The sequence below is a fragment of the Bactrocera dorsalis genome, chromosome 4 (assembly GCF_023373825.1).
Source record: "Bactrocera dorsalis isolate Fly_Bdor chromosome 4, ASM2337382v1, whole genome shotgun sequence".
NCBI lineage: Eukaryota > Metazoa > Arthropoda > Insecta > Diptera > Tephritidae > Bactrocera > Bactrocera dorsalis.
The window spans coordinates 47,774,477-47,785,636 of record NC_064306.1 but is presented as its reverse complement, the minus strand read 5'-3'; the positions used below and the strand labels follow the sequence as shown (position 1 = coordinate 47,785,636).

The window sequence follows — 11,160 nt, the reverse complement described above, 5'->3', positions numbered from 1 at the left end:
ACCAGTACACTTCCATGCTTAAGGCAACAAAAACAAACACTAAATTCACTAAATTTAATAACACTAGTTTAATGTATGAAAAACAAAAAGGAAAAAGAAAACAAAACAAAACAAAAAATAAAAAAAAAAAACAAAAAATTAAAATAAAAACAAAAGTAAAAAATAAAAATAAAAATAAAACCAGAGACAAAAACAAAAAAACCAAAGCAAAAATTTAAAACTCAATTACAATTAAGGCAAACCCAACTCATACTCGTAAATGCCTCAAATTTGTTATTCATTTGTTATTACATATGTATATGTGTAAAGGTTTTCGAGTGCAATTAAGCTTAATTAAAATTAACATACATACACACATAACAATATATGTATGTATAAAAAGCCACATAATTTGTCATTAAATTACTTGAAAATCGTTTTTAAAAAAACCGAAGTGAAAATTGACTGAAAAATACTAAAAATTGCAAAGCACAAAGTAAACAACTAAAATTCAAGATGTTGAAAAGCACAAAACAGACAAGTGAGCTCTAATAAGACAGCAGTATTTTAAAATAGATTTAAAAATGGCATAAAACATGTCGAAAATTGTAGTTACAACACAAGCCATATTTTATGGCAAATTGTGCACTAATTGAAGACGTTAACAGATGTATAAACTGCTTGCTAGATAAAATCACGTGGTAGAAGTAAAAAGACACCAGCAGCAATTGAGCGATAACTGTATTCTAAAATCAAACTTGAAAGCACTCTACAAGAAGCTTTGACTTTCTCTACAATATTTTGTGCTTAAACTGCTTTAAACGCTGCAATTCAATTTTCACACAGCTGTAGCTCGGTTTTCTGTAGTCGCAGGTACCTAACACAAGCCAAAATTATTTAATAGTTTCTATAAAAGAAATATAGAGAATATAATTGTTATATATGCAAGTCGAACGGTAAAGTTTGTGTAAGAAATGTTTGAAATTTAAGAAATGGAGATACTGCAATTTTTTTTTTGTCGTTGAGGCATAAAGTTTATGCGATAGTAATTTTTTTACGATTTAACATGTATGTATATTAGGGTGTTTTTAATTTTCCAAGTTCTTTATCACTTTTTTTTCAAAAGCCGGTTGAAGTTTCAATTTTTGCCATGAAAAATTCATCTTTACTTGTAATCACTTTGTTTCCGACTTAAACCGTGCATAAATAATTTTACTTTTGGCAAATATTTTTTTGTTTTTTTTTTTGTTTTTTTTTTTGTTTTGGATCTTTTGTCATAATTTTTTGTTATCTCCAAAGAAAATTTATCTACAACTTAGAACAAATGAAATTCGAATACAAATTTTTCTGCTCTACGAAAAAGTTGTGAATATTTTTTTTTTCTTAAAACCACTCCTTTAAAAGTTATACGCAGTTAAAATCAATAAATAACAAATGCTAATTCAGCGACTGATCATTCATATAGTTCACCATGTCGTATGAGCAACACAGAATTTATATGTACTTCGTATATTCAAACTTATCATTCGCATATCTGTCGTATGAGCAACACGGAAATTGTATGAATATTTCATACATTTACTATTAAGTGCGTTTAAATTTTAAAGATTTTTTTTTTTATCAAAAAAAAAATTAAAACTTTTGTGGAGCCGTAAATTTTGTTAAAGTTGTAGATTTATTTTCTTTGAAGATTAAAAAAATGTATTGCAAAAGATCAAAAAATCACATATAAATTTTGGAAAGTAAAGTATTTAGTATTAGAAAAATGATTTAGGCACAGTTTAAATTGAAAATAAAGTAATTGCTTTCATTTGATACTTTTTTAAGGCAAAAAAACGTCACGGGCGTTTGCAAGAAAAAAATTAACTTTAAAAATAACGGACACTCTGATACATATTCGTATACATACATATGTATGTAAAATATCTCCCTTCCGCCTTTTTGTCTTTTTAATTACGTGGCTATTTATAAAGCGCTACAGAGCTCGCATCTCCATACGCCTTTTGTCTTGACATAACCTACAAAACGACGCTATGCAAGATTAGTTTGGATATTGCGTTCAACAGTTATAGACGTGTAAACATGAACTTCACTAACGCCGAAATTCGCGCTATTTTAAAGTTTTCCTTCGTTGAAGGCAAATCCCCTAGAGGGGGGTATTATGAAGTTGCCGTCTAGATGGAAACAGATTATCGAACGAAACGGCGCATATTTGAACTAAATCCGATCACTGTAACACTTTTTATAAAGCTTTGAATAATAATTTGAATATCAAAAAAGCGGCAGGGAGATATTTGACAACCTAATATATGTACGATCTCTTTTCACCCTAATCCCATCATTTATAGTTGCTCCAACTAAATTATTCCACACACTTGCATCTAAATTAGTATGTATGTCTAAGTAGTGGTCTTGTAGTTGCTTATTTTACGCTAAATATGCTACTTAAACTAAACAATGTTGCTAACTAAATTTGTTGATAACTTCAAAATTATGAAAATTAAAAAAAAAAATACGTGCACTTATGCTAGAGTATTGATTTTATTGGCTTTTTTGGTTTGAAGACCCCTTTTTAATTAGTGATATCGGTGTTTTAAAAATAATTGCCCACAAATTCTTTTAAAAATTTTAGTATTAAGAAAAAAATTGTTTTTAAGAAAACATAAGCTCTACGAAAAAGTTGTAAAATTTTTTAAGAAAATTTTTTTGTCTAATAAATGACGTTAAATGAAATATGAGCTCAGAATAAATAAATGCTTCTGAAGTAACCTGCGTGTTCCAGAGTTCTCCATACAATGACTTATCGAATTCCAAAAACGAACAAAATTAAGTTAGAAGGCCGAAAAAAGTGATTTTTCCTGAACTTTTTTGAGAAAACTTTTAAATTTTATCTAAAAATGTGTACATATAGTATATTGGTATTTTTTAACTGTTTTTTAAGACTTACTATTATTAAAAATATTTATTTGGAAAGGAGTTAAAGCTGATCTCCGGGAGCTCTCTCAAAAAAGACATTTTTGCAGTGTCCGCTATATCTTTGAACCGAATTCTCCGAAATTGTAAAACCAAACATATTTCATCAAAGTAATGTTAAATCTAATAAATAATCGAAGGAATAAGCAAAATAAATTTTTTTTGACAAAAAAAATCGATTTTTGACCAAAATTTCGGCCATAAATTGTTTATAAAAAATATATTTATCGGTGAGAAAAAATCTTCGATTAATTACTATATTTGGTCAATGACTTTGAAAACACCATTTTGAGAAAAATGCGTTTAAAGTTTGGAATGCACTTTATTTTAATTTTTAGGATAAAAAGCGACTTCTCAAACTTGCGTGTAACTTCAAAAAAAATTCGCTGAAACGATATTAAATTTGAATAATTACATTGTTGCCAATTTTCCTCTTTATTTCATTTTTTTACAAAATTATTACAAATCGGTTCTTCTGCCTCTTTAAAGCAATATTCTAAGTAAGTGCACTAATAATAATAATAAAAATATTAAATGTAAGGTTGAAAACCTATAACTAAATGTATTAAATGGAAAGAAAAACACTAAATGAACTCCGATACAAAACTGTAAAAAATGAAAATAATAACGAATGTTAGTAATTTGTTTTCTGAGTCACCTAAAATTTGATTTTTAACGTTTCAACTAAAGTATAATGCTTTCAAAACGGTTGGTGCAAAGTCTATATGCGACTAATTATTGAAATTTTCTAGAAACGAACGATAATAAACAGTAATTACTGCTTTCTATGTCAAAATTAAACCAAATTATTGTTAAGATACTTGACTTATGTATATAAGTATTAGATCACTACAAATGCTTCTTAATGATAGTTTAAGGAAAACTGCTTTCTTTTCAATGTTCTGCCCAGCTTCAAATATTTTTCATTTTTCACTATCTCTATACATTATATAATATCTCTAGCTCAAATATCATCTTTACTTCGCAAAATGAATGAATTGTGCATGGCAATGAGTCAGATTGATATGAAATATTACAAGAATAGGCATTAAAGTGACTCAAGTAATGATTGATTGCTAATACTGAAAATAAATTTAGTTTATGGGGGTTTACTTAAATAATTTTCAACTGCAATTAAATAATAATAAAAAGCACTTTGGATTATACACTATATTCAGTTGCTTCTTGAAATATTTTCCTTAAGTTATGTTTTTGTAAATCAAAGATTATTAAGTCTTAATAATAACTGGTTTTACACCATATTTTTTTCCTAATGTATCCCAAGTATTCTCAATAATACCACCCACTGAGTCACTTTTTTTATTTAAATTTATGGCTAGTTAAAACAGAATGACCGTCACTACTGCTTGAGTAAAAATAATTTGTCTTAATTTAGCAAAAAAAGAAATATAACATTTTATTGTAGTTGCAAATGCACTTAGTTGCATAGACATATTTACATTCATATAAGACAAACTATAAAGTGAGATGGATACACACATACAAACTGTGTATTAAAGAAAATAGTTATACTCAAAATATTACAATTTTTTTCTACAAATTTTTGTGTGAAATACAAAAAAAAAAAATTATGTAAAAAAACACCGGCGTTCGATTTTTAAGAATATGGGCCATATTTGTGGAAAATAATTGCAACTGAAATAAAATTTGTTTTGTTAACAAAAAACTTTAACATTTACATGTAATAAATTAGTTGAAAAATAAAATAACAAAAGCTCAACAGGAGACCAAGAGGTGTGGTAGCAAATATATACAAATAAAGTATATATGCATATGTAGTTAAATTGAATTATATAAAAATTTTGGAGGAGAAACTATTTACATACAGATATATAAATTATATACACACATACAAACATACATGCAAACATGCAAACATATGCAAAACGAAGAGTAGAAACATGATTGGTTTGCTTTTTGATTCTTACGGTTTCGTCGTATTGTTTTGATTTTGACAGTCAAAATAATTTCAAAATGATGCTGAAACTTTTTAAGCATTGACCCCTTAAATTAACAATTAAATATAATGAAAACCTTATTTTAAAATTAATTTGCTTAAACATCAATCTTCACAGCATAAAAATTCTTAGCCAAACCTCCGATTATACATTAAATATATTTTCTTAAATATTAGAGCTGCAAATTTAAAACTTATAGAATATAGTACATATGTATTTATAATCATAACTTGCCTCAATTTTTTTTTAATATTTTCTCTCCAATTAGACTATAGATTATAAAAGTGAAAAACTATTATTTTTACTGTTTCCCTGTTTTCAACTTAGAGCCCTTACAAATGAACTGTTGGTGCCAAAACAAAAAATAATAAAAATAATAAAAAAAAAAATAGTTTGTTTAGAAACTTCTGCTTTTATTTTTAATCCCAAATACCGGCTGCAGACAAAAAATAGAATTGGAAAAAAGTGAATTTAAATAATTATTATTTTTTTTATCCAAAAAATTTTGAGTACAATCCATTTTTAATCCCAAATACCAAATTGAAAAAAATTCTCGATCCGAAATACTTACGGGATTTAAAAAAAGTTTAATGCAAATATTTATATACTTTTTGTCTCATTTTTTGAAGTAAAAATAATTTTTAATCGCAAAAAAGGAATTAAAAATTTAAAACCGGCTTAAAAAAGATTTAATTCCAGAAAAAAATTTTTAATTTCATTTAATCCCACATTGGAAATTTATTTTTTAATCCCGCAATTGGAAATAAACATTTTAAATCTAAATTTGCAACCCTGCTTTTTTTCCTATCTGGAAAGTGGTGAACCTTACTAAAATTTTCAGATAAAAATTTAGAAAATATTTCTTAAGCTTATTTTTACTTTGACTGATAAATATTATACATAAGTAAATATAAAATTAAATAAATTAAATTGGATTAAAATCGGTTTTTCGTAAATTTTTAGTACCTAATTTATTAAAAATTAAAGTTTTTAAAACATTTAAGCATTCATTTCATTATTAAGTTCTTTGTTTTAATATTATTTTTACACAGAGGAATTAAAACAAAGTAATGTCTCTAAAAAATTTATTGTTTTTAAACTCAAAATTGAAATCATAACTCATTCCAATTGTCAGAATAAATATTTTTAGAAATATTTCTCTCGAACAAAATTAAAAAAAAATATAATTTTTTTTGTCGAAAAACTAAATGATTTTTCAAACTAAATATCAATTATTATTATTAAATTAAAATTTCTTAAATCATTTTTTTTTAATGCCGGAAATAAAAATAAGTTTAAAACTTATTTTTTTTAATTTTGACAAAAAGTTAAATCTGATTTTTTTAATTCCTAAAACAAAAAAAAATTTAAATTATTGTTTTTTTTTATTTAAATAATGTTTTTTTTTTAATTAATTAAATTTAATTTTTTAAACTTGAAAATTAAAAATAAATCTGCATTTTTTTGAATTCTTTAAACAAAAAAATTGTTATTCTAAAAGACAAAATGAAATTAGAACAGCTATTTTCATATAATACACAAAAAAAAATTAAATCAAAATGTAAATATCAACCATGATTTTTTTATAATAGACTTCAATTTAACAGCCCCCAAAGTACTAAATACTTGACACAGCAGTTAGAAATTTTAAAGATGTAAATATATAGCTAATAAAGGAAACAATGAAATACTCTAAACTTGATTATTAGCAAAAAAAAGATTGTGTTTAAAACTTAATAAATTATATTTTGAAGATATTGAGTTTTTTTATAGTTTTTCAGAATAAAAACATTTTTTGTTTATTCTTTTATTATTTTTTTTTTTATAATAATAATTTTTATGTGTTTTGATTATTGTTTTGAATTTAAAAAATGTAATAAGGCAGATTTCACAAACTTTTATTAAAAAATACAAATTTTTTCACAGATTATTCACCAAATTTTATTAAAAATTAATTAAAATGTATTAAATTTATTAAACTATTTTGTCATATATTCCAAAAAAAAATATTTTTATTTCAGTAATCGTTCACAGTTTAAAATAATTTCATCTTTTTCATTTTTAAATAATATTTATTATTAAATAATTTATTATTGCTCTAAATTTAGCCTATTGTGTGAAAAATTCATCATAAACTAAAAAGAAATACATTTCTACCCTAAAAACTAACCAAAACGCTACCCTCTCTGTTAAATTACACTATCTCTCTAAAATCGAACACACATGATTTACTGTAAAGTAGGCAAAAGTAAACAAAATTCAAACCAACGATAACTCAGAAATTTTGTCGAAACACAAAAGAGTAAAAGCAAACCAAAAAAACCATTATTATATTATAATAATTAAATAACCAAAAGTAATTTGTGATGCACCGCTTTAAGTTTAAAACGTAAGAACGGGGAAAATAGAATATATGGGACAGTAGGCCAGTGAGAGGTTAACGAAACGAGCGAATATTATATTTAGTTTGCAAATAGTTTTTGCATAAAAGTAGAAATTTTTTTGAAATTGAATAAGTTAATTTTTGAAATTTTTACATATATATATGTATATTACATAACATTGTCAAGTTATCGCGTGTTAGTTATTAAAAGTCAGCATGTATATGTATGTATATTTTGGGAAGTGTTAAAGCATTTTAAATGAATATTCAAATTCAAGTTCGCAATGAACATTATGGACAAATTAAAGAAAGCAAAACAAGTTAACATTACATTGTATAAGTAGTTAGTAATTTAAAGTAAACAAAACCAACAAAAACAAAAATCCCAAAACGAAAATGAAGTAAAAACACTAGCAACTAAGTTAGACACTAAGAATGCCAAGAAAAACATTGAATACCACATCTAAAATAAATGAAATGAAATGGAAAAAAACTTAAATTTAAAACCGCATTGTTAGGGTGAGCAAGGCACCAGCGAAAATTAAACTTCATTTTAAAAAAGTGTAACGGAAACATTAATTACATACATACATATGTAAATTATTTGACACACACAAGTTTTCCAACTTAAATTGGTGTTCTTTTCGTAGTATTAGGACACACCTAATGCAAAGGTAGTTGCGCTTTTTGCCAATACAAAGCAGCAACGGGCGATAGAGGGCGTAAAAAAACATTGTTAGAGTACAGCGTTGGCCAAAACTTACAAACAAACATTCAAAGCACTCACCCAAAACATTTTGCTAAATAAAAATGCATATTTAATTAAGGAATCATGAGAATTGTTGCAGAAAACTTAATAAATGACTAATGTAAAATTAAACTGCAAGCGAATACGCTTAAAAATTGAATACATTAACAAAAAAAAAGCATTTTAAAATAAAAGTAAAAAAATATATATTTAAAGATGTGGAAAAGTATATTAAAAAAATCAAATTTAAATTGTTGTGGTAGACACTGGAGAGTCAGTAACTATGCAATAAATGTATACAGAAAAATAAACTGCTTGAGTTTGGAGACATAAATTAATTGGAGAATAAGGTAAGTTGTTTTAGTTAAATTGAATAAATATTTGAAATTAAAATAATAATTTAATTAAACTAAAATGAAATTTAATATTTTTGCTAACAAAAAACTATTACTATCATTTTAAATAATATTATGATAAAATATAAAATAACCACTAATAAACTAAACTGCGGAATTTTTCTCTTACATATAACATATAATCACCCTGTAACTTTCTAAAATGCAAATATATTGTTATTTTTGCCTCGATTACAATTAATATTTATTTTTAAGCAAACATTAAAATATTTTAAATATTTAATTATTTTCCACATCCACAAAAATCTATTAGCATAATTTTCTAGCACCAAAATCACTCAAGTAGTGCCAGTGGCAAATATGGCAGCACATTCTGTCATTCCAATGACTCCACGGAAATCTATTACAATAATGTCCGAATCCGGCTCAGCACTTCGAAAGAAAAGTGACAATCTGCCATTTTGTCAACGCTCCCAGTGGCATCCACAACGTAAGTTAATTCGTCTCTGAAGAAAAAGCCGATTATTAAAGCAAAATGTGAAAACTTAAGCAAAAAGTTAGTGTAAAATACAACTAAATAGTTTTATATCAAAATATAAAACAAATTTCGATAATTTTAAATACTTTCATTTCATGTGGAAAAGCCACGTGTATCCTGTAAATTTTTAGGTTATGTACGCTACTCATACACATTACTAATTTGTAACTTATTGTATTTACACAGGTTACGTTACTCTTAATACGTTAAAATGTCGGGAGGATTAGAAATTTTGTCCCTCAAAGAGGACGACATCACCAAGATGTTGGTGGCCACCACCCATCTGGGTTCGGAAAATGTCAACTTCCAAATGGAACAGTATGTCTACAAGCGCCGTAGCGATGGTGTTAACATCATCAATCTCGGCAAGACTTGGGAGAAACTGATGTTGGCTGCCCGTGCCATTGCTGCCATCGAGTACCCACAAGATGTAAGTAAAGCAAATTATTATTTTTTCTTTAAATATTACGTACAGTATGCACACATGATGATTTTTATCTAATCTTTCGGGTCTGAAATTCAATGAAGCCAACCTAACTGCTGACTGCATACTATACAAATTTTTTATATTTTAAATCTGTATTTTTATTATATACAACATTAATTAAGTAATTTGTTTTAATTTACAGGTCTTCGTCATCTCTTCTCGTCCAATTGGTCAACGTGCCGTACTCAAGTTCGCCAAGTACACCGACACCACACCAATTGCTGGTCGTTTCACCCCTGGTGCATTCACCAATCAAATTCAGCCAGCTTTCCGTGAACCACGTCTGTTGGTTGTGACCGACCCAAACACCGATCATCAACCCATTATGGAAGCTTCGTACGTTAACATCCCAGTTATTGCTTTCTGCAATACTGATTCGCCTTTGCGTTACATCGATATTGCCATTCCATGCAATAACAAGGCTCCACATTCCATTGGTTTGATGTGGTGGTTGTTGTCTCGTGAAGTGCTCCGTCTGCGCGGCACAATCTCACGTGTCAGCGAATGGCCCGTGGTTGTTGATTTGTTCTTCTACCGTGATCCCGAGGAGGCTGAGAAGGAGGAAGCAGCTGCCAAGGAACTGTTGCCAGCACCTAAAGTTGAAGAGGTTGTTGAACACCCCGTCGAAGAGGCCACCAACTGGGCCGATGAGGTTGCTGCTGAAACCGGCGTTGCCGGCGCCGAGGACTGGAACGAAGATGCTGTCAAGACCTCATGGGGCGGTGATGGCAACTTCTAAACGCTTGATAATCATTTTAAAATGCTTATATAAACGTTTATAAGTTGGGCGATAGCCTATTTTGACCAAATAAAGTACATTTTTATTGGTTCAAACAAAAAACTTGTTTTTACTTGTTGCTTTTGTTTTTGTATTCGATTTTTAACGTTCCATTTGGGTTCTGTGCCAATTTTTGCATTTGCGCGCAATCCTGCATTAATTTGTGTTCGTACAGTACCTATGTTAATTTACGCCTTAAAGTATGCAACATTTCTTGCCTGTGCAAAAAAATTTTTCGGCCGGGCCACCTACTGTGCAGTTCTGCGCGCCTGGTGCATTGGGGCGGTTTGTGAATTTAGTAAAATTGCACGTCGCCTCGATTAGAGTGACCAGATGTCATTTTTGCACAGATTGCTTAGAAAACACGTTGGCGTCAAATTTCTTGGAGATTTCTTTAAATTTTCAATAAAAACGCATGTTTTGTGTAAAAATATTTGTTTATTTTACGAATTTATTTATATATTTATTATATTCAATTAGTAATTTAATAATGAATTTTAAATACAGTTTTATTCTCTAGTCTATAAAGAAATAAAAATGGTTTTGGGTAATTCGAACCAAAAGTATTGCTATTTGCTTTCCGAGAAATGTTTTAAATTAAATATATAAGTAAGGGTAGATATTTTTAGTAGTTAAACGGACGAAATTTTTGCAATATACACAGCATTGATATTACATAAGTATATAATACGTCAGTAAAAGATAATTGTAAAGAAAAATACATAAATTGAAATAATAAAATTTACTTATAGTTAAGAATTTAATATCAAAATTTAACAATTTGATATTTTTTACACTCAAATTGATGATTTGCATAAATTGAGTGGAAAATTGAAATCTACTTTTTTACTGTCGGCATGTGGGTACTGCATAGGCACAATATACATACATATTAGTTGAAAATGTAGCTATTGTACACGCATCTTCACTTCTGCACGT

General features: G+C 27.5%; 1 protein-coding gene across 1 annotated transcript; it reads left to right on the top strand.

Annotated features, from left to right (window-relative positions):
* The first annotated feature begins 8,766 nt into the window (after positions 1–8,766).
* LOC105233101 (40S ribosomal protein SA) lies at positions 8,767–10,284 on the top strand. Its single transcript, XM_011215057.4, has 3 exons — positions 8,767–8,908; positions 9,143–9,386; positions 9,586–10,284. The coding sequence occupies exons 2-3, from the start codon at positions 9,168–9,170 to the stop codon at positions 10,180–10,182; spliced, it is 816 nt and encodes a 271-aa protein (XP_011213359.1). The 5' UTR covers positions 8,767–8,908; positions 9,143–9,167; the 3' UTR covers positions 10,183–10,284.
* Positions 10,285–11,160: the final 876 nt, after the last annotated feature.

Coding starts and splice junctions, on each gene's coding strand:
- LOC105233101 (XM_011215057.4), top strand. CDS start 9,168: ATGTCGGGAGGATTAGAAATTTTGTCCCTCAAAGAGGACGACATCACC. Junction 9,387..9,585: donor CCATCGAGTACCCACAAGAT/GTAAGTAAAGCA, acceptor TTTAATTTACAG/GTCTTCGTCATCTCTTCTCG.